Consider the following 23,646-nt stretch of genomic DNA (forward strand, 5'->3'; position numbering starts at 1 on the left):
GGGAGGTGGAGACAAGAATATAAGGCAGATGGAGATAGGATCTCGGCCCTATTCAGTCTGAGGATCACAGAGACAGGCTCCCCCATTCGGTCTAAGGATTTGTAGAGGTAAGAACTCTCTGGTGGCTGCTCTTCTGCTCGGATCTTTCAGCTTTCACCTTCAATATCTGACTCCGGGTTTTTATTGTTAAGACTAATTAGGATCACACTTTATACATATATATAAAAGGGATTTAAATGGAATTACTATACAAAGGGGGAGACAGTGCCTCAACTAGACATGTCCTCAAGTAAAACCTCCAGTGTCAGGAATGGGTTACATAGTTTTGAGTTGTTGGCTAAAGAGGTCCCGTAGATAACCCCTCAAACATTGCAGACCATTTCCAAGGCTGTTGGTTACTCTCCATAATGTGTTGGTAAGGCCCTTTGCTGAAGATACAGCTTACTGATGTCATCAAGCATGGAGAAACTGCCCAACTAGAAGTTTTACTCCACAGATTAGTGTTCATGGTGCTTTTCATGCTACTGGAGGAGAAAATAAATCATCAGTTTCACTCAGGTACAAGCTCTGTGACCTACAACCGAGGACTTGCCTGCAAGATATAGTGTGCAACAGTGGCACAGATGTTATGGGGTATTCATCCACTCTTTGATTGGATTTAAGGCCCACTTCATGAGATGGAACCCATGCTTGACACTGCTAAAGTGGCCAAGAACCCGAGACTAGGTAGGTCATGGGCCTAGGAAAAAAACTTCCTACTATTCTGCCACTAAAGGGACATTGCCATAAAATGATTCCTAATGACATTGCTGTACCCATGAGCATCACTTAAACCTCATCGGAGAAGCTTCTTCTTGCAATAGATGGTAATTGACGGAGACTCACAACTAGACAACGTGCAGAGACTTTGGAGCACTCAGCCCTAAATGGGGTGTCTTTATCAAACCCTTCCCCTCAAGGTTCAGGGATCTATGCAGAAGAGGAGGCAGACTGTAAGAGTCAGAGCTGGTGGAGGACCCTGAGGAAATAGTGTTCTCCAGACACAGCAGGCCTGATGCATGTGTGAACTCACAGAGACCGTGACAGCACACACGAGACCTGCACAAGTTCAAACCAGATGAAACTCCAGCATAGAAAAGGGGGTGTAGACATCCTATCCCTAACCAAGAAGCTATTCACAATTGATACCTGCTCGGAAAGGGAAAATCAATTTTCTCCAGTAGAGTGTCACTGAGTGTATCAGCCATGTTTCAGGGCAGGTCCCATGCCCAGGAGCAATCGACCAACACAAAATGGACCTCATTTTTTTGTTACCCTTTTTATTTTGTTTTGGTATTTTTTCTTATTGATTTTTTTAAATGATTTTTTTTGTAATTTATATAACTTTATTTCATGTGCATTGGTGTGAAGGTGTCAGATCCCCTGGAACTGGAGTAACAGACAGTTGTGAGCTGCCATGTGGGTGCTGGGAATTGAACCCAGATCCTCTGGAAGAACAGCCAGTGTTCTTAACCATTGAGCTATCTCTCCAGCCCCGTGATTTCTTTTTTAAAGTTTGTTTTGACTTTCACTTTTTGGGGTTGTTTTCATTTTTTTTCTTTTTTGAAAGAGAGGGAACATGAAGTTGAGTGGGTAGGGAGGTAGGGGGAATCTGGGAGGGGCTGGAGAGAGGAACGAGTATGCTCAAAATATATGAAAAAAATTTAAATAAAAATTTAAAAAATCCAAACTTTGAAAATCTTTAAGGATTAATAAAAAAAGGAAGAAAGTAAACACACACACACACACACACACACACACACACACACACACACACACATACACACACGTGCACGATATCCCTTGAGAATGGTCTCAGAGCATGTGGGGAGTGAATGGAATTTTTGATGGTTTTCTGTGATTTAGTGAATAAAGCTAAAGCCTAGGAAAGGGTAAGATGGCCACATTCCAGGGAAAGACACCTCCAAGTGTTAAAAGGAGACACTAAACATTAAAGAAATCTCACTAACCCCAAAACATTAATACCAGTTTTTTAAAAAGATATATTTTTATTTCATGTTATGTGTTTGCTTGCATGTTTGTCTGCAGACCATATGCATGCAGTACCCAAGGTGGTCAGAAGAGGGCACTAGGTCCTCTGGAAATGGTGTTACAAGTTGTGAGCCAATACGGGAATGCTGGGAATCTAACCGAGCTCCTCCAGGAGAGCGGCCAGTGAACTCAACCACTGAGGCATCTCGCCATCCCTATTAGTAAGAGTTTTGTAAATAAGCTCTTCGTGACCTTTTAACGTGTTTTGCCTCATTTCTGACTTGTAGCCTTCACTCTGTTTTTATGTGTCATCCTGCGGGGAAGTCTTATGGAGGGTACAAATGATACCAGGAACGAGAAGGGAGGCTGTACCTCCACATATGAGGCCTGGGACAGAGTCGCTAGACATCTCTGCCCGGGATATCTGGTGCGATCGTCTTAGAGCTGAGCATTCTGCCTCCGCCGAGTCTGAGTCATTCACTCACTCATCCGTGGACACGCTGCGACGTACAGAACAAGATTTACCCGCGCATGTCGCTAGTGTTAACGTGCTCGCGCTTGCTTCTCTTCAGATGAGATCCTGCTGCAGGTCTTTTCCAACGACCCAAAATATTTATCAAAAGAAGACGCCAGAGCAGCTGATGAGCTGGTTAAGTGGAGAGACTTGGTGAAGGAAGGTAAGCACATGCCCATGGATTAGAAATTCATGTGTTGGCTGCTCTGTGCTGTGATCTGAACATTCTGGAAAACAGTTACTGATGGGTCACGGCCACACTGAGAACTGAAGGGAGAGAGTGTCTGAGACCCTGGCTGTAATTTCCATCGGCTACGGAGTCTGTGGTACCCAGCGTCAGGCGTGTTCTGCCCGTCTGGATGCCGTTCAGAGAACATCAACTAATTTGCAAGTAGAGTTCACTGTTCCCGGTAGCACGAACCCTGAGTAGCATTAATAACATCTACTCAATGTACTTTATAATCTCGGGTGCATGAATCATTTGAGAGAGAAAATAAGGTATCTCCTCCATCCTTGACTACATAGTGAGTTTGAGGCCAGCCTAGGCTGCGTGAGCTCTTGTCTCAAAAAAAGAAGAGAAAGGGCTGGAGAGATGGTTTGTGGGTAAGAGCACTTGCTTCTCTTCCAGAAGACCTGAGTTCAGTTCCCAGCTCTGGCTCCTGGAGATCTGACACCCTCTTCTGGCCTCCATGGGTACTGCACACACAGCATACATTTACACATATGCGTGCGCACGCACGCACGCACGCACGCACGCACGCGCACACACACACACACACACACACACACACACACACAAATAATCTATTAAAAAGCTCAAACCAACCAACAATAATAACAAACAAAAAAAAACACCCACCTGTCTTAATTAGTATTATTGCTGTGAAGAGACACCATGACCATAGCAACTCTTATAGAGAGAGCATTTAATTGAGGCTGGCTTATAGTTTCAGAGTCTTAGGCCATCATTATCATGGTGGGAAGGACGGCAGCATGCAGGCAGATATGGTGCTTAAGAAGTAGCTGATGACCAAGGATTCAAATATTCAAGCCTATGGGCGCCAATCTTATTCAAACCACCAAAACCCCCAACCAACCAACCAACCAACCAACCAACCAACCAACAAGCCCCTCCTCCAGTGGGGAAAAAGATCTTGCTCAAGGCACACCTTCAAAAAATGATAAAAGGAACATGCCCTTTCCCCAAAGCAGCTTCATGTTGCTGGAAAACAGTAACGAACTGGAATCAACCCAATTTATAAGGAGAGAATCATGAGTGAGAAATCTGCCAGCAGTGACCTTATGACCTTGGTGGCAGGGGAATGAGCGTGTTGATGTGTTGTATATAGTTGTATATTCCAGGTCATGAGGGTCATTTCCTGTGTCTGCCTGGGCTCCTCTGTTGTCAGTGGTCAGGTGATGGCCCCATGTCCACATAGGACCTTTCAGCTGTACGTCTTCATACACCATACACATTAAATTCTATGTTAGTGTCTGGACTTTTGAAAATGTGAAACAAGGTATCTCAGTGGACAAAGGTGTTTTTTGCCAAGCCTGAAACTTTGAGTTTGAGGTCCAGGACCTTATGGTGCTAGGAGAGATCTGGCATCTACTGGTTGCCCTCTGACCCCCACGTGCATGTTGTGGCCTGTGCACACCCCACTTTGGCCACCCACCCACAAAATTAAAAATGCAATAAAAATAGTAAAAGAAATAAAACATGGACCCAGATGATCAGAGGAGCACTGAAAAAAATTTTCCCTCTCTTTTTCCATGTGCTTCATTAAAAGAAGCCATGTTTCCTGGGATTCTCTCGAATCAGAATATTTTATTGGCACTATGGTAATTCCCGACAGCCGTAAATGGAAATGGCGATGGTCTGAGTTGAGATAAGTATATAATGATTTGTTTTGCTCCTGCTCATGTTTAGAACTTAGTGAAGGTGAACAGGGCTTTGCAGGTCACTCTCCTGCAGAGAATGCGTGGCTGCAGGCTGGATTAGGTCAAGTGTTCCATCCCTGGCTAGACTGAAGATACCAGGATGCCGCCGGGATGGTGAAGGAAAGAGCTGCCGTTGGCAGCTGACTCTTCTTCCTCAGCCATAAACCAGCGAGGGCCCTCCCTCCCCACAGGGTAGTGGGGGCTTTTGAGGAGCTGCACACATTCCCGGGGTGCCACTCAAGAAGACCCTCCGTCCTCCTGAGGGCTGTGGGAAAGTGTTCCCGCCAGCCAGCGGGCAAGGCTCATCCTACCTCTGTGATTAGGGCAGGGGAGCTCTGCCTTGAAGACAGGTTGAACAACCCTGGCAGGAAGCCCAGGAGCCTTCTTTCCTGAAAATCTGAGAGAATCTCCCTGATCTGGGCTGATTAATACGTGTTTTTTCCCCCTAGGTCAGAGTGTAGGGATGAGCCCAGTGGTTCCCACACCCAACAGTGTGTCAGCCCTGGGAACGGGTGGGAGGATGGGAGACACTTACTAAAAGTCCTCAAGACCAGGAACCTCTAAAAGTGGAGCCCAGGTTTCTACATGTTTCTGTGCATTTTTCAGAGTGCAGCACCCAGGGACCACTTCCTGCCAAGTGGAACCACTGAGTTAGATCTTTGGGTAATTCATTCACGAACGAACACCCTTTAAAATGAGGCTTTCTAATACCCTTGATTTTGTTTCCTGTAAGTATCGTGTTAGGGATACGATAAACATAATTGGCTACCTTTTTGATAACTGGACATCCCTTGAGAAAGGCAAGGAGACGATGGCCTGCTAAGGACTGGGCTAGAATGTCAACTCTGTGTCTTCGATGCCACATCCAAGAAAAGATGATCAAATCTGGCACATAAAGTTCTTCATTAAAATTTTTTAGATGTAACAGTCCATTTTTTCCACGATGTGGCTACCGATTGTCTCCGCACCATTTATTAGGAAGTCCATCTTGGCCGTGGTGGTCGGAGATGTCTCCTTTGTCATGGAGTAACTCCCCCTCCCCCACATTTAGGGGCTCCACCTGAGCTTCCTGCTCATCTCCTTGTACAACATCAGCACGCTGTTTTAATGAGAGGCTGAAACAGTTTGTGTTTGGATGTCCTGCAGGACCAGCCCCTTCGCAATTTCTGTCCACCCCCCGCCCAATGATTTTCTGGCTATTTTAAACGATAGTTTTTCCATTTGAGTTTTAACTGTCAGCCTGTCTAACTTTATTAAAAACCCGTTTGTACTTTTCTCAGCCATTTTGGAAAAACCGATGAGCCACCCTAAGCTAGAAAGGGGGATATCTTGACAAAATTTTAAGCTTGTCTTTGGCTTTTTCAGTGTGTTACATATCTCTATCTACACATGTGTGTGTGTGTGAATGCATAACTTGCTAAATTATTACTTTTCTGTGTTGCTGTAAGTGGAGATTTCTCTATTATTCTACACACTCCTGAGTTAAGGTTTTGATAGGAAAGTAAACTGATCTGTGCACGATCATTTCATGGCCTTAGTACCTGTGCTGGCTGGGTTTCGTCAACTTGACACAGACTTGAGTCCCCTGGGAAGAGGGAACTTCAACGGAGGAACTGCCTCCACCAGACTGGCTCATGGGCATGTCCGGTGGAGGGGCGTCGTCTTGATTATAACCGATGGACGTAGTCAGCCCTGGGCAGCTGGTTCTGGGCTGTATAAAAAGGCAAGCGAGTAAGCCTCTGGGGTCTCTGCTTTGGTTCTTGCCTCCAGGTTCCTGCTTGGCTTCCCTTGATGAACTGGGACCTGTGAGCCACGTAAGCTCTTTTGTTCTCCAAGCTGTTCTTGATCACGAGGTTTATCACAGCAACAGAGAAGCGGACTAAGAGAGGACCTTCCTCGATTCCAGTAACACCTAATATAAATATGTGTGTATATGTACCACAGCATCTGCAGAGAGAGAGAGAGAGAGAGTTCTACTTCTTTACACACTGCTGAGTCTCTCATCCACATATGGGTCCTATCTAACTACATTGCTACTATCTCCAAGACAGTCTTCATGCGTAGTGGAAATATAGTTATACTCGGTCTTGTGCCCCTCTTAGGGGGAGATGCTGCTAATGTTTCTCTATGAAGATAGTGGTTATGGGACTAAGAAAGAGAGTATCTGTCTATCTATCTATCTATCTATCTATCTATCTACCTATCTACCTACCTACCTATCATCAATCTACCTATCTCCCTCTCTATCCAAACACACACACACATACACATATATTTACATACTGAGAAAGAATTCCTTAATTTCTATTTGCTGTGGTAGGTTTGTTTTTTGGGATTTATTTATTTTATGTGTATATTAAGTACCTGCTATGTACCATCTCTCCAGTCCTATTGGTCGTTATTCTTGTAGTCCACACTTTGAAATGACGGTAAGACAGATCACACTCTTCAGTGCAGACTAGCCTCTTCGTCCCACGGAGGCATTAGAGGCATAGAAGGGTGCTGGATTGTAATACGATCTTATAAATGGATGTGGGGATGACTGGTACAATAATAATCACTACTGTGACAACAGAGTCAACACAGTGAGCACTGTCTGTCAGCTGCTGGAGCTTTCTTCTGCATTTACCCATTTCATCTCCGCAGCAGTCTGGTGTTAACTGTGCATGGGTTTTCCATTTGGGGGATGCAAAGGTTAAGTAACCTGCTGCAGGTCCAGCATCCAGCAGGGGGCAGTGTGGGTTCACAAACAGAAGTCAGCGGCGCTTCTGGTTACAGTTTACAGTTTGTGCTTTATTTTGCAGACATCATCCAGAGCAACAATTCCCCCCTATCTTTAGACAGGCACCCTACTGTCCCCGGGGTGGGAAGCTCTGTCTCCAGGTATCCTGCCTTTGGCTGAATGGGTGAACAATGTACTCAAAATAATTGTCACTGAACAGCAACAAAGACAGTATTTCCCCTCTAAAGCATTCATGGCATGAGATAATTTTTAAATACTGGAGTTTGCTTTTTGCCCCTTCTTGTTACACTAGAGGGGACTAGGTGCCTGTTGGGTCAGCTCCCCTGGAACAAACTTCATATCACATCTCAAACCTTAAGGTAGGCCCTAACCTGCCATCTTGGTAGATTTTTTTTTTTCCTCCTAGAATCTTTGCATAGTAGCAAAGAAGACATCACCTCTTTAAAAGCTGTAGGAAGCTTTATTGATGTTTTTCTCCCTTATAGACTCTTAACTCAGTACGTGACAATGTTCTAAGTACGAATGAGCTCCCACCCCCATTTTGCCCAAACTCAAGGTATGCAGCGGGCTACCCCCACTAGGTTTGAAGTCAATTCCGTGTTATTTGTCCTTGTAAGGAAGGAATCCCACTATAAATGGATTGTCACCCAACTGGTTATCACATTATAACTGATTATTTGTGGGGCTGGTGAGATGGCTGATTTGGTCATGTGCTTGCTCCACAAGAGAAGGGTCTGAGTTTGGATCCCCAGTAGCTGAGGAAGAACCTGGGTACTGTGATGCACATCTGCAGTCCAGTGCTAGGCAGGCCAAGCTGAGGATCCTTGAGGTCTACTGGCTAGTCGGTCTAGCCAATGGGTGAACTCCAGTGAGAGATCCTGTCTCAAAAAACAATGTGGAGACCCAGAAAGATGGCTGAGCAATTGAGAGTGCATACTGCTCTTGCAGAGATGCTGAGTTCGATTCCCTGCACACACACTGGGCAGCTCATAAGTGTCAGTAATTCCAGCTCCAAGGGCCTCGAGACTCCATGGCACCTGCACTCACATGTGTGTACCCACATACAGATATGCACAACTAGTGTGTGTGTGTGTGTGTGTGTGTGTGTGTGTGTGTGTGCACACACTTGCGTGCGCGCGTGCACGCCTTGAACTCAGAGATCCACCTGTCTCTGTCTCCTGAGTGCTTGGGATTAAAGTCATATGCCACCACTGCCTGGCTTAAAAATAAATCTTAAAAAAATAAGGTAGGGAGAGATTAAGAAAGGCATATGCTATTGGTCCCTGACCTCTATACAGATGTGCGCGCGCACACACACACACACACACACACACACACACACACACACACACGTCAGTGCACCTGCTTACATGTCTGTACATACAACCATGCACATACATGAATAAGAACACACAAATTGATTTTTTTTAATTGGCAATGTTGGATTTCTAGGAACCCCCACGTTAGAAATATTTCAACCAGAAAACCTCCCTTGGGACTGTATCGTAAAGTTAAATCATTTGAACTTAATGGCTTTTGTAGGTCAGAAATACCAGTAATTTCATATGGGTTAATTCAGTACCATGGAAAACCCTCTGAGATCTCTGATTTACAGGCCACATATCTGTGTTCAAGCTTCTTTCAGAGTGGAATCCCTAGAAAGAACGCCACTTCCCCTCATAATTCCGGCAGAGAGCCTGAAGTACCGGGTTAAAAATACTTGGTTCATATGAGCAGATGCAAGTGTTTCCTTCACTCAGCTGTGTTCCTTGGAATTCTATTCCTGCATGGTTTAAAAATATGTCCACAAATGCTTTGCTACCTCTCCCTCCAAAAGATGGAGCTCTGTGAGTGTGGGCTGGATTTCGTGACTCGCTTCTAATGAGTGGCGGCAGCGATGGCTAGCTACTCTCTAAAACAGGTCACCAAAGGTGTCATGTTTCTAATTGGCCATCTCTTGGTTCCTCCACTCTGCTGGAGTTGCCTGTCATGCTGTGAGGATGCTCAAATGGTCCCAAGGGGAGTAGCTCTGATGGGGAACAGAACTCTCTTGTCGATAGCCAATAAGGATGTTCAAGATGCTTTCCTTGGGTAGTTTTGGATCAGAGTTCCTCATAAGTTGTTGTCAAAATCCTTCAAGATTCATCCTTTTATTTAAAACCTAACAACTGATGGTTTTTTTTTTTTTTCCTGACTGGTCATGGGCTCTGTGCTAGAGGCTAAAGAGCTAAGCGAGATATTCTTGTTCTCCAAGATCTTGCTCACAACTAATAAGATAGTCAATGGATCACTCACTCTGCTCAAAGGTGGCTGCCATATTGTAAGGATGCTCAAACAGTCCAAAAGAGCATGGCTCTGGTGGTGGGAGTTAGAGAGATGGTTCCCAGCACCCACATGGTGGCTCACAACCATCTAAAACTAACTCCAGTTCCAGGGGATCTAACGCTCTCTTCGGGTCTCTGCAGGCACCAGGCACCTCCTCTCCAGGTCTCAGGGTTCCCTCTGCCAGGGCTGGGGCCCGGCTCGGCTTGAGGTTGTCTGGGGTGTGGGAGTCACTGTTTTTCTCCCTGCCCATTTGCCTTGGTGTAGCTTTTCTTTCCAACTCATGCAGACCATGCAGGTCTCCTCAGGGCTCCTACCCATGGGCTCCAACTTCTTCCACGGAGCAGCTCAGATCATCTCTTACACGGTCTCCAGGACCTTTCCATGCCTGCCAAAGACCACTCTCGTGGCCTCCCATTTCTCTGGACCAAACGCTCCCAGGCATTTTTGCTGGCCCTCTTATTCAAATGAGTCACAGACTGCCAATGGCCGAGCTAGAGTGGGAGAGTTTCTCATTCCCAAGCCTGTCTTCTTTCTTCTAAAACCGTGATGATGCAGTTTGGCGGCACCAGTACATATCTCAGTGGGGTTCATTTTCCTGTTGTGCGTAACTGTTTGTGGTTTACACATGACTTTCACACATGTCCTGCCATCTATCGGGCAAGGCATAGCATCTGTATTTCATACAAATGGAGACAGAGGCTCAAGTCCAGGCTCGACACCCGAAGCATGGTTCCCCACAGGCAGGAGCCCTATCTGCTAGACATGCACACTCTCAGTTCTACTTAGACCTATAGAGTCAGAAACTCAAAAGTGGGGCCCACCAGTGTGTGGTGTTTAATAAGCCTTCCCCGTGAGAACCATTGCCTTAGCAGTGAGTGAGTGAATTTGTTAGGTTACAAATAAAACCAAAACACTGATGAACTTTAGAAGCTTTAGGCCTCTCCCCCACCCCCACACCCCCTTACTTTGGTTCTGGAAGAAGCTACCAAAGGTTTGGGGTGATGCTTTAGTGGATAAAGCACTTGCCACACAATGTAAGGACCGGGTTAGAATCCCCGGAACTCACGTAAAGCTGTATGTGGTAGCATGCATGTGTAGTCCCAGGGCTCCGGTGAGTGTTCTCTGTTTTTGTTTTTGTTTTTGTTTTTATTATCTTCAGTGGCTGCCCCTTAAGCAACAGTTTCGGCACCAAGGACCACAGCCTGAGGGGATTTTGTTCCCTCAGGCACCGACTCTTTCAAAGCTACTAAGGGAACTTATGATTCAACAGTTTAGGTGGAATCCTGCTCGCTCAGAGAGGCTGAATAGCAAGTAGCTTACCTTCTCCCCTTGCTGGCATCTTCCAAAAAAAACCCGGGTCCTCCTCTCAGCCCCCACTTAAAAACCCTTGCTACACATGGTTTCCTCCTTACCACTTCCTGTCAGCTACTTGCTGACTTAGCCACCTGCTCATAGGTTAGTTTTATTTAATGCAACACACTGTAAAATAATATTCCCCAACAGTGAGGTCAGGAAAATCTGGAAGTTTCAGGGCCAGCTAGCCTGGTATATACCATGACTGACAACAAAGAGACTCACCTCTCAAACAATGTGAAAGGTGAAGACTTGTCCTCTGACTTCCACACATGTGCTATGACATGCACACACCCAAGTGTGCACATGCTACACACACACACACACACACACACACACACACACACACACACACACACGCTTCTTTATCATAGAAACAGAATTAAGCCCAGGCCAATAACTGTAGGCAAAACTGTTAATGTGAGCTTCCTATCTCTATAACGAAATACCTGAGATGATCAACTTAACAAGATGTTGGCTCACACCTTTAGAAATTCTACTCCATGGCTGCCCATGCCATTTGGGGGCTTGTGCAGAGGTAGAGCAACATGCTAGGAGTGTGTGAGAACAAATCTGTTCATTCCATGTCCAAGAAGTGAGAAAGACAGACAGAGAGAGAGAGGGGAGAGGGGAGAGAGGAGAAGAGGGTAGTTATGATCCTAGAATCATCTCTGAGGGCACTGCCCCAGTGAGCTAAAAGCCTCCCATAGGCCACACCCCCTAAAGGCTCCAGTGCTTTCTAAGAGCACCACCTGCAGCCGAGCCTTCAGTACATAGACTTTGGGGGGGGGGCATTCAGGATCTAGACTTCTCTTTTTTGTCTTTTGTAGCTCATGTTGCTGAGAAGATGAATAAGGAATCGTCTCTATTCAACAGGGATGTAAACTATCAATTAACTACTGCCGCCAAAGAAACACTCCAAAGATTAGTTATTCGAGGTAAATCCTTCTTGAAGCATGGCCTAAGTAAGAGCGTCGAATATGGAAGGTTCTAGAACATGTCTTTTGATTTCGAACATGTCTTTTGATTTCATGGTATTTTAGCTGAATAGAGTCAATGTAACTTTAGTTCACCTGCAGAAGTTTGTGGTAAGCTGGTGCAGCGTCACATACCTGTAATCCCAACACTCAGCAGACTGAGGCAGGAGGATCGTGAGTTTGAGGCCAGCCTGGGCTACGTGGTGAGACAGTTTAAAAAACAAAACAAAACACAAAAAACAGGCAGTGCAGATGGGTCTAACACTTTATGAATTAAATGAATTTTAAAAATTGGACCACATTTTCAAGAGGATTTCATGTTTTTTTTCTGAATCGTTAGGGTTCGTTAGAACATGGTGTCCTCTTCTGAGCCCCTGCCGCCAATGGGCACTGAGGCTATTTAACAAGAGAGGTCAATGTCAAAGGTTAGCCTAGTCTCCTATGCTTCTGGCTTCTTCCTTCTTGCTGGCTTAACCGAGCTCAGGCTTGTTGAGAGTGGGTAGAGACTGACCCACACTGGCACCAAGCCCAGGACACCCCCTCCATGGCCAATCTATCTAAACGACACCCTGCACGCTGGCACCAAGCCCAGGACACCCCCTCCATGGCCAATCTATCTAAACGACACCCTGTTGTGTCCTCACTTTCAGAAGTCAAACACCAGGCCTGACAGCTGGAGTCCAGCCCTCTACACCCACCTGGCAGAAAGAGAGAACTGACTCCCATAAATTGGCCACACGTATGCATTGGCATGTGTGTGCACATATACATACTTACACACACGCACATACACATGCACACACAACATAAAATGTTAATATTAAACTGTCTAGTGATGAATTATTTTAGCAGAGCCCTTGGTGAGAGTTACTTTTATTTATTTTTTTGTTTTGTTTTGTTTTTCAAGACAGGTTTCTCTGTAGTTTTGGTGCCTGTCCTGGAACTCACTCTGTAGCCCAGGCTGGTCTCGAACTCACAGAGATCTGCCTGGCTCTGCCTCCCAAGTGCTGGGATTAAAGGCGTGCGCCGCCACCGCCCGGCTCGGAGAGAGTTACCTGATGCTCTTGATATAGCTGGGATGAAGGGTTGGCTCCAACTGCCCCCCCCCCCCAAACTGGCTTATTCCTGTTACCATGTTCTTTCCCCCACACCCCAGTTCCTCCTCTTTCTTTGGCTAGATTACAGATGAAATCACAGATGCTCCCGAGTCCCCAAATGTCAGCTGGGAGCTCCTTCCTTTGAGATCGAACCATGAGTTTTTGCACTTCAAACCCATGCTCAGTGGCATTCCAAAGCCACCCTCATGAGTTCTCAAAGTCCCCCGAGGGCTGTCAGAAGCCAGGGTCATCTCTGGCAGCATCATCTCCTGCAGGATGACAGTCACGAATCTCTCAAATACAATCTTGGTCAGTTTTTCATCACTGTGGTGAAGCCTGAGAGGAACAAATTTAAGGAGAAAGGGTTTATTTCAGCTCTGGACTTTGGAGGTGCTGGTCCCTGGTCCACTGACCCCCTTGTTTTGAAGCTTTGATGAGGCAGAACATCGTGGCAGAAAAGTACAGTGGTGAAAAGCCACTGACTGTGTTAGGGTCCTGGAGAAATCCCACAAAAGACCATCATCCACGTATGCAATCGGCAAGAATGTTTATTATTCCAGCATGCTGGGGCCGACCATCCTACACAAAGGCAAAATGGCCGTGACCCTGAGAGAAGTTCATGGGTTCCTTTTAAGCACAGCCAAGGGGAGTTCCTAGGGGAGTTCGGGCATCTCAGATAGGATTGACCTACGTGAGTGGCAATCATGTTAGTACATTCTAATTGGCTAGGGCTAGTCAGGGGCTGGTTAAGGCTACAGCTTTTCCATTTAGGGGCAGGCCTGGACAAGTCCTAGGCTTTGTCCTTATTTGGTTATCACCTTGAGCTGCTGACTGTGGGGGCTGGCTCAGTAGCTCAGGCTTGGTACATCTTATTTCCCTTTTCCTTACTGTCAGGGGTGTTGAAGATTAACTGTCCTTTGTTCATGGCTTCCTTAGAAAACTGCCCAGTTTCAAGAAGCAGAGACTGAGGCCTAGTTCTTAACTGAGTTATTAGGACAGCCTGTCAGGGATATTTGCCTGGCCCTCTCAGACTACAATGCAGGCCAGGAAGTGGGAGGAAAATACCTCCCCTCATTGGCTGGCTTCCTCTTTTCCCCATCTTTATTCCGTCTAGGCCCTCAGCCTATCGGGTGGTACCACCCAGACTCAGGAGGGAACTCCCCACCTCCGACACTGTCTCATATGACAGCCACTTCTGAAAACACTCTCCCAGACACACACACACACACACACACACACACACACACACACACACACACACACACACAGGCACTTAATCTAATCTCTTATGTGTCTCTTAGTCAAATCAAGATCACGGTCAAGACCTACAATCATACACCTATAAGGCAGCCTGAATCTATAGTAGAGTTTCTAGAAGCTGGGGGGGCAGGGAGCAGGGGGCAGCAGAGAAATGTTTTTGTCACTGCCCAGTGAAAAGCTTTGACACCTTCTTGTCCAGTTCCTCACGCTAGAGATTTAACCCAGGGCCTCCTGCATGTGAAACATGCGAGCCACCATCGAACTACACCCTCAGCCTCACCTCCATTGTTCTCAAAGCCTTGGAAGTAGGACGTCCCTGCCTCCATGGACATCACCACCCCCATGCCCTGCCTCCCTATGGACCTCACCTCTGGTCCTCTGGCTTCCGACACACTCTGCTTTATTGGGCCTTCTCCAGGGATGTATTGCTGCTTGCTCGGCATCTCAACTTGTCACTGGTGACAAGGCCGGCTGCCTCCTCCCCGGCTGGACTTCTGGAGAACATGGCTGACATGCTCGTGTATTTACTTCTGCTCTGAGCAAGCCCCCCCCCCCAGCTGTCTCTGTTTAGGGGCCTGGTTGTGGGTCACCTGGCAGGGGTGGGTGCGGGCTGCCTCTAGCTGCTCTCCTTGTGTCTTCCCGTTTAGATGCTCACAGTGAGGGTCTACCTTGCAGACAGCTGCTGAGCTTCCTGCAGAAGAATATCACCACCGCCTCCATCTCTGTGGCCGCAATCCTCCTGGTCACGGTGTTCGTGGTGCTTCTACTGGTCACGTATATAAAGCGGAAACAGCCAAGGTGAGTGGCTCTCGGCATCCATCTTCCTTTGAAGAACTCGGGAAGGGTGGTGGTGGTGGTGGTGGTGGTGGTGGTGGTGGTGGTGGTGGTGGTAAGATGGCTCAGATTCCATTCCCAGCACAGGGTGGCTCATCGCCATCTGCAGCTCCAGTTCCAAGGGATCCAGTTTGTTCTTCCGGCCTCCCAGAGCCCTGCATGCATGTGGTACATGCTGGCAAAACACCCACACATGTGAGATAAAATAAAGGTTTATTATTATTATTATTATTATTATTATTATTATTATTATTATTGGTTTTTCGAGACAGGGTTTCTCTGTGTAGTTTTGGTGCCTGTCCTGGATCTTGCTCTGTAGACCAGGCTGGCCTGGAACTCACAGAGATCCGCCTGGCTTTGCCTCCTGAGTGCTGGGATTAAAGGTGTGAGTCACCACCGCCCAGCTAATAAAGGTGTTTTAAAAACAAACAAACAAACAACTCAGAGTTTGAAGCACAGCTGCTTCTTGTAGATCCCAGATGTGGGAGGAAGGCAGGGATGGCTTCCTGTTGTGCCTCAGCATCTCCTAACATGCTCAATGAAAGTGCCCAGGTGACGGGTTTCAGGCACTACCTGGAGATTCTGAGGCACACTGAGGATTTGGAGTCCCTGACTTGGGCTGTGCTTGCCTCTCAAGGCCATGCAGGTCAGCCAGGCCTACCCCATACTGAGAGGAAACTGAACGGGGATGGAGGAGCCTCTGGTTAGAAGATTGGAAACTAGGGCTCTATTCTCCCCTCCCCCCAAACAACCAGGATTTCTCTATGTAACCTTGGCTGTCCTGGAACTCACTTTGTAGGTTCTGGCTGTCCTGGAATTTGCTTTGTAGACCAGGCTGGTCTTGAACTCAGGGACCCACCTGCTTCTGCCTCCTGAGTGCTGGGACTAAAAGGCGTGTATCACCCATGCCTGGCTATGGGAACTAGGGCTCTAGGTGCAGAACAGTTAAAGCATGGCCGTAAGAAGGTGTGAAGGGATGAGACGGTGGAGAAGAGAACAAGGCTGAATTCAGTCTGTTCACACCGCTTCAGCTGTGTGGCTTAGACTACGGAAGTGTGGTTTTCCTGGCGGCTAAATAGCCACCTCCTAGAACCCCTCATGGTCCTGTGAGTGATGGGTCAATGCCTGATATGGCAGACGCCTTAAGGGGCAAGGACAGAAAGGGTCCTGGCACAGACGGAACCTTGGCAGACACCACCAGAAACACATAACTTGAAAGAGCATTGTGTACACGGACATTTTCAGAATTACGAGCCCCCCCTCTTCACGCTTGGATCCACGCATTCCTGACGTCGGAGGAAAAGCAGCTCCCTACAGACCACCTCCGGCTCCGGCACTCACCTTGTCCATTTCCTTTGGGTCTGAAGCTATAGTAGGTAGATTTCCCCCATGAGAGAGTGTCACTACCTTCTCTAAATGCCAAGGCCTTCTGGATGGAAGGTCTAACCAGTCTAGCTGACAACCTCTTCACATTGTGCTTAACTCTTCTGAGACAGGTATGGGATGCGGCTCCTGAAGCAAAATGGGGCCTCAGATTTAAGGGCTACTGAAAATAACCTTGGCCCACTTCATAACCCTGACGAGGGCCCGTCCTTGGACCAGCCATTTTCACTTAAAAAACAAACAAACAAACAAACCCAAAAACCATAAAAACTGGTTAGGATAGTTAGCTCCATCCCAAATAGATGAGCTGGGGCTGTGGATGAAAAGCTGTGGATGGATTTTCCCAGAGGCAACTTGTGGTCCTGGGTCAGAGGGAATGTCATTCAGGACAGACCTTCCCCGAGGAAACAGAATTCAGGCCCCTCAGAAACTGCAGCCTCCCCCTCCATCCAACGGGCAGGCAGTGGGCCTTCCTGGGTGTTTAGTAAGCGGTGTGGTTTTTCTTCTTTGCTTCAGGTATCCTCCGGCGAACATGACGTACAATATTTTCATAATGAACGGGAAGGCTTGGTGGCAAAAGTCTCAGGAAAAGCACCTCAAAAAATTCACAGGAAAGCAGAAGACCCTGAGGTGTAATTCCTGCGTCTAAGCCGGTGGAAGAGCCAGCAATCTGTCACCAGGCCACTGTCGGAGGGTTCTTCTGTGCCACCTGGACAGAAATCGAGGGTAGGCAGGAAGCTCTTCAAACGCTGGTCTCTAGTGTAGGTGGGTGGGAGCGGTGGCAGGTGGCGCCCTCTAGCGGTGAGGTCTCATGCAGGCCTCAGGTGTTGGCTCTTGGCCGCTGCCAGATCTACAGTTTCTCATCCTGGGGTTCGAGACCCTGGACCCTAAAGACTTCACGATGGTGGCGTCACATTTACTTCCGAGTCCCATCTTCCTGCTGTGCCACTGGGGAATTCTCCATCCGCTCCCTTCGTTGCTGGTGCTGCCGCAGGATGGCTTGGGGTGGGAGGGGTTATACCTGGCTCTGTTGGGGAAGCCTTTGGGAGTTGAGGATGCAGGAGGACCTTTCAGAAACTGGACGCTGGGGATGGCGGGCATCATTAAGCACAGGTATCCTTTTCCTGTGGGCAGGGGCAGGATCCTGGTGGGCTGGTGGGATTCTTAACCTGGATCCTTGGCCGGTCCCGGGCAGCAGCACCATACTTATAGCGCTAGGTTGGCGCAGGCCTGTACCCACAGGCCTGCTGGTGAACGGGCCCGAGGCCTCAGTGGACAGCTACTTTAGCTGTTGAATGGCACACCAAGGCTTCCACAGTGCCAATTCTTTGTGGACCAGTGGTGTGTACCAGTCACAGGCAAAGTTATTTGAGGGTCAGGTGGTTCTGGCACCAGGCACTGGGTCAGCTCTGAGATCTCTTCAACTGTTGACCAGTAGTTATAGGTCCTTTGAGCTCTGAAACTGGAGCCCCCACCTTGGAAATGCATACTGCACATGGGCAGTAAGGAAATCCACTCTGAGTGAGCAAATCAGCCTGCTTAAATAACCTAGAAGGGCTGTTGAGACCAAATCACAGCAATTTGTTTGGACCAATCCCAGTTTCCCGGGTTCTGGATCAATCACAGGTTTGTGATTCCAGAGGCCATAGTCATCCCCCGACCAGGGGAAGGGCTCCCTGGTTGGCCAAAGTGGAACTGGTTCACTGAGGCTGTGATTGCAGAAAGTATGGTACAAACCATTCCACACAGCTCTATCTAGGGCTGTGTCCTCAGCAAGCCTACAACGACCACTGTGATGATCTGCATAGTTAGTTGTCTCCAGGCATCAGTGGGGTATTTAAGATGGCTGGTACTAGCAGAGTGTAGTTCAGCTGGCTGTTAAGATCGACAGACCTTTTGCTCACAGCAGCTTGGACAACAAGAGAAAATGCCAAAGATGCTAATTCGGGGTCAAATTGATCCCAGCGTCTGCTTGTTTACAGGAAAATGAACATCAGAAGGCGTGCTTACAATAGAAACACATAGAACTCACTGTTAGCAGTGACAGTGACTTTTGCAGGTTTTTTTTTTATTGTGCTTTCTACCTGCCCAGTGCCCAGGGAGGGGTGGGCTGCTCTCCTCTGTCTCAACCAGGACTTGGAATCATGATGCAAGGAAAGTCTTGATCTTGTCATGGAGAGGCAATTGGAGTTAGGGCAGTGAGGTGTATTCTGCAAAAATGTTTCCTGTCACCTGCCCTCTGTTGACTGGGCCTCTGGATGCTTGTGGAGCATGGAGGGCCAGGGCGGGTGACAGTGCCGTTTTGGAAGTCTGTGGCACCTTTAAGAGGCGATGGCATAGTGGAAGGTGTGGATCCCTGGGGGCAAGCTGTGAGGTTTCATGTATGTATTCTTTTAATGATTTATTTTGTAATTTTATGTGTGTGGAGGGGGATGTGCACGTGAGTTTGGGTGCCCTGTGAGACTAGAGGCATTGGATCCTCCGGAGTTGGAGTTGTGGGTCATCGTCAGCTGCCCGGCATGGGTGCTGGGAAACCGAACTTGGATCCTCTACAAGAGCAGGAACCACTGTTCAGGGCTGAGCCATCTCAACGCCTCCAAACTGGGAGGTCGTGTAGCCCGACCCCACTTCTTCCTCCTGCGTCACCGTGATCAACAATACCCCGAGAGAACCAGGTAAAGGAGCGACATGGTATTTTACCCACGGTTTTGGAAGGGCTCATCACCGGTTGTTTGGTCCCGTGTGCTTGGTTAGAATATGGTCAGGGGTTCCTGTGCAGGAGGAGAGCTAGTCACGTCATGGCTAACAAGGAAGCAGAGAGAGGAAGAGCGTGCAGGCACTCAGCTGGCTTTCTCTCTCCTCCCTCTTTCTCCTATTTCTCCCCTTGCCCATTGGAGGACATCACCCACAGCGAGGGGTGGTCTGCCCTCCTCAATTAATTCTCTCAGGAAACACCCACATGGAGACACCCATGTCCATTAGCAGTCTCCTAGGGGATTCTAAATCTAGTCAGGCTAACTGTGTTAGTTACTTTTCGTGCTGTGATAAAACACCATGACCAAGGCAAAAATGCCAAGGTACTTTATATAAGGAAGAGTTTCTTTTAGCTTACTGTTCCAGAGGGCTAAGCGTCTGTCATGGAGGAGAAGCATGGTGACAGGAACAGGAAGCTGAGAGCTCACATCTTGAGGAACAAGCATGACCCAGAGAGAATAAATTGGAAATGATGCAAGTCTTTAGACTTTCAAAGCCAGCCTCCAGTGACATACTTCCTCTACCAAGGCCATGCCTCCTAAGGCTTCCCAGATAGAGCCCCAACTGGGGACCGAGTGTTCAAGAACGTGAGCCTGTCTGTAGAGGACATTCTCATTTAAACCCACACAGACAATGAAGATTAACCATCATCCCGGCCATGAATCTTAATAATCATAGTACCCCCTTTTCTGTCCTTTCCTAGTCCCTTGTCTGCTTGGTAGCTCAGGGGCCACTGTTCATAAATTAATATGGAATGGGGCTTCTCAATCTGGGGCAATGATATAACCAGATTTTCTTTCTGTTCCTCTTCTGTCCTCTGGAAGACTCTTGGCCTCCCAAGGGTCCCATGGAACTTGCTGATTCCTGCAGCTTAGCTGGCCGGATATGGCGAACCAGCTTGGTTGTTCTGTAAAATAGCGAGTGCCCAGGTTTCTCTGCTCCGGAAGGGTCTGTTAGCGTTTGGAGAGTCTCTTCAGTTCCCAGCTGGGATTGGGTGAGATCCTGCTGGGGTGTATCTGTTGACTCTTCTGCAAACCCCATTTCTTGCTCTGTTCTGCACTGCTCTGTAGGGCGGGCTTGGTTAGTGTTCCATTGCTGTGAAGAGACACTATGACCACAGCAACTCTTTTTTTTTTTTGGTTTTTTTGAGACAGGGTTTCGCTGTGTAGTTTTGGTGCCTGTCCTGGATCTCGCTCTCTAGACCAGGCTGGCCTCGAACTCACAGAGATCCACCTGGCTCTGTCTCCCGAGTGCTGGGATTAAAGGCGTGCGCCACTGCCAACTGGCAGCAACTCTTATAAAAGAAAGCATTTAATCGGGAGCTTGCTGACAGTTTCAGAGGTTTAGTGCACTATTCTCCTGGCAGGAAGTATAGTGGCAGGCAGGCAGGCAGACATGATGTTGGAGAAGTACCTGAGAATTCTATGTCTGGATCCAGAGGCAGAAGGAAGAGACTCTGGGCTTGGAACGGGCTTTTGGAAACCTCACAGCCCACCCCCAGTGACGTACTTCCTCCAACAAGACCACACTCCTAATCCTTTTGAGTAGTGTCATTCCCTGGTAACCAACTACTCAAATCTGTGAGCCTGTGGGGGCCATTCTCATTCAAACCACCACAAGAGCCCGGACTCTTCCTGGACACCCTCGCCATCTGGCTTCTGCCCGCAGGAAGCACTGGCTGAGACTGACTGGGAGGTTGAGGGAGGGAAAAGCATCTTCCTTTCTTGGGTCATCTCAGCGAGAGCTCTAAGTAGAGGGGACAGTGACCTGCCTTGCATGTCGAGGCAGGAGGGAGAGAGAGGCAAGGGTCCCGAGAGCTGTCCTGGGTCGTCCCAGTCACAGCTGTACTTGGTGTAGTTTCTCCTGAAGTCCACGGCTCAAGGCTGTATCCATGTCTGGCCATAGTGTCTAGGGGAGGCACCGGTGGGGAAATGGATGTAAGTGGGCAATGGAGTAACTCCCCATGCTGGGACTTCATGCTTGGCACCCCAGTTCTAGTCAGACACATCAGCCCCACTAGGATGCTGTGGGACAGTTGAGGACAGGGACAAGATGTGAGTCAGAGGAATGAGGTGTAGCCAGAGTACAAGGACGTAATCAAGATGGGACAACCGTTCCTTAAAATCCATGGGAGAAACGTCACTGGAGGTTCCAAGCCTGGTGGCATGGCTAGAAGCAGCCCTGGAATGTGTCAGCAAGGTCTTGGCGCTTTAGGTAGGTCAGGGACACACTGGTTAGAGGAGATGGAAAAACGGCATGCGTGCCAGATGGATGTGGTCCACGGGCAAGAGGCCTTTCTCTGCTACTCCAGTCCCCAGAGCATGTAAGCTTAGGCTGGGTTACTGTAGGGAACAGGGGTATGTGTGCAGGGAATTGGGGGGTGGGGTGGGCACTGCCAGGGCAGACCCTGGTTGAGAACTGTTGTCATCAGCGTGCTTGTGGCTCTTGGGGACAACCAATTAGACTGTGAGGTCCCTGACTAATTCTTCATGCAAGGGTAGAAATGGGAGTCCTTGGCTAAAATCTCCAAAGAGGTGGTGAAGGGTAGTAGAGGGGCCCAGTGGTAGTCCAGTCAGGGACTAGGGTAGGGCTTGTATCCTTTTCCATGTGGGGACTGAAGACAAAGTGGCCACAGAGGAGGATGCTATGCAGTTCTTTGCCAAATAGAAAAGTCAACCCATCTCCAGAGATGCGCTTTTGCTTAACCTGGCCAGGAAGTTCAAAACTGCCCCAATGGCAGCCATGCTGAAGTCACACACAGCCTGAGGTATTAGACAGAGGGTGTCCCTGTCAAGATCCCAACCCAGGAGACCAGAAAGCCGAGTCCCAGGCCATAGGACATCCTGCATACTCCTGCCTTGCTGATCTTCCAGGGCCATGAGGTGCAGGGCAGAAGTGGGAGACTTGGAGGGGTGGGAAGCGTTGAACGGGGGAGGGAGGGAAGACAGGAAATTGAGAATGGGGTGTGTAGGGAAAGGAAATCTGATTGGGTGAACTTGGAGAGGAGGTGGGGTTCACTCCCCACCAGAGAGGGGGTGGGGAACGGTCCACGAGAGCCGACCCGTTTATCCTATGTCTCTGCTGTCGGACTGTGCCTTGAGGTCGGCCGTCACAGGACCAAAGGGAGTAGGGTAACAACTGGTGTGGCCAGCTTCCAGGGACTGCCTGTCCGAGACCTCACTGTTCCAGGTCCGTTTGGATTCTGGTGCCGGTCCTGTCTAGGCCTACTCTGAGCCTCAGCTTCCTCATTCTGACAATAGAGGAAATAATTGAGCGCCTGCTGTATGCCAGACACTGTGCTGGGCTGGAGACACTGTAGGAAGCAGGGACTGGGACCCTTCTGAGCTCAGGTGAGATGTACCAGTCTGGCCATGTGCCCCCTCACTCTGGTTCATTCCAGCCTCTGGGCTCCCAAGTCTGAGCTGGAGCCCACTCTCACCCAGATCTCCTGTCTCTTTTTCAGGCTTTGCCTTCTGTAGGTAAGCATGTCTTGCCCGTGGGCCTATGGGAGCCAGCCCACAGCCGTTTGCCTCATTTTCACCTTTGCCAAAGGGATCCCCCTTGACCTTATTTCCGCCACTCCCCATGCTTAGTGGAATCCAGGCCCTTGTTCCTATCTGGGTGAGCCAACAGATGGCATTGGGTTTTAGAGTCCAGCCCAGTGGTGGCTGTGTTCTCTCCATGTTTTCCACCATGTCCTAGGAAAGTCACACATCTGTTTACTCTTGGCCTTTTTCTCTCTAGAACATGTGCTAACATCTCCTATCTTGCAAACCCTCACCTAGGACTGCTCAATATAAAAGACTTTTTTTTTTTAAAGCTGCTATGATCATTCTGTATTGGTTCTCTGCCTTCCCAGCATCCTCTGCATTCCCTCCAACCACGCATGCCCGAACTGGCCACGCCCACATTCATCCACTGGCTTCAGAGACTGGTTGGGAATCACTATTCAGAGATAGAGATGGGGTCCACTCAACCCATGAGCCGTGCTGGGGGCATTCTCTGGGGATACTGAGAAAAATTCTTGCTCTTTGCACAGGATTTGAAGTAACTCCTTATCTCGAAGCCCAGGAAGAAAATGCAACAGAGAGAGAAGCCAACAGGTGGGAGGCGACAACCCCGTGGCCATCATTGGAGTGCAGAGCAGGGTTCCCTGAAGCCCATTCCTGGAATTTTCAGCTGCTCATACAATAGTTATCAAACACACTTATGGTCTGGTTTGTTTGTTTTTTGAGAAAGAGTCTCATGTATCCCAAACTGCCCCCAGACTCCTTATGTAGTCAAGGATTACTTTGAGCATCTAAGATTATTTTTTCCTTAGGTGTATGGGTGTGACTGTGTGTGGGTATGTGCACCGGAATACAAGTGTCCTCAGAGGCCAGAAGAGGGCGTTAGATCCCGTGGAGCTGCAGTTCTCGGAGGTTGTGAGCTGCC

General features: G+C 48.3%; 1 protein-coding gene across 1 annotated transcript in view; it reads left to right on the forward strand.

Moving 5' to 3' along the window:
* Window positions 1-23,420, forward strand: part of C16_21H2orf92 (chromosome 16_21 C2orf92 homolog) — a 46,548-nt gene extending 23,128 nt beyond the window's left edge. Inside the window, exons 5-9 of the mRNA XM_037199873.1 lie at window positions 2,604-2,708; window positions 11,738-11,845; window positions 14,889-15,039; window positions 16,975-17,184; window positions 23,252-23,420. Coding sequence (XP_037055768.1) covers window positions 2,604-2,708; window positions 11,738-11,845; window positions 14,889-15,039; window positions 16,975-17,107 — 497 coding nt within the window. The 3' untranslated portion in view covers window positions 17,108-17,184; window positions 23,252-23,420. The remainder of the gene's footprint in view (window positions 1-2,603; window positions 2,709-11,737; window positions 11,846-14,888; window positions 15,040-16,974; window positions 17,185-23,251) is intronic.
* Window positions 23,421-23,646: the final 226 nt, after the last annotated feature.

This window comes from Peromyscus leucopus, chromosome 16_21 (assembly GCF_004664715.2).
Source record: "Peromyscus leucopus breed LL Stock chromosome 16_21, UCI_PerLeu_2.1, whole genome shotgun sequence".
Taxonomy (NCBI): Eukaryota; Metazoa; Chordata; class Mammalia; order Rodentia; family Cricetidae; genus Peromyscus; species Peromyscus leucopus.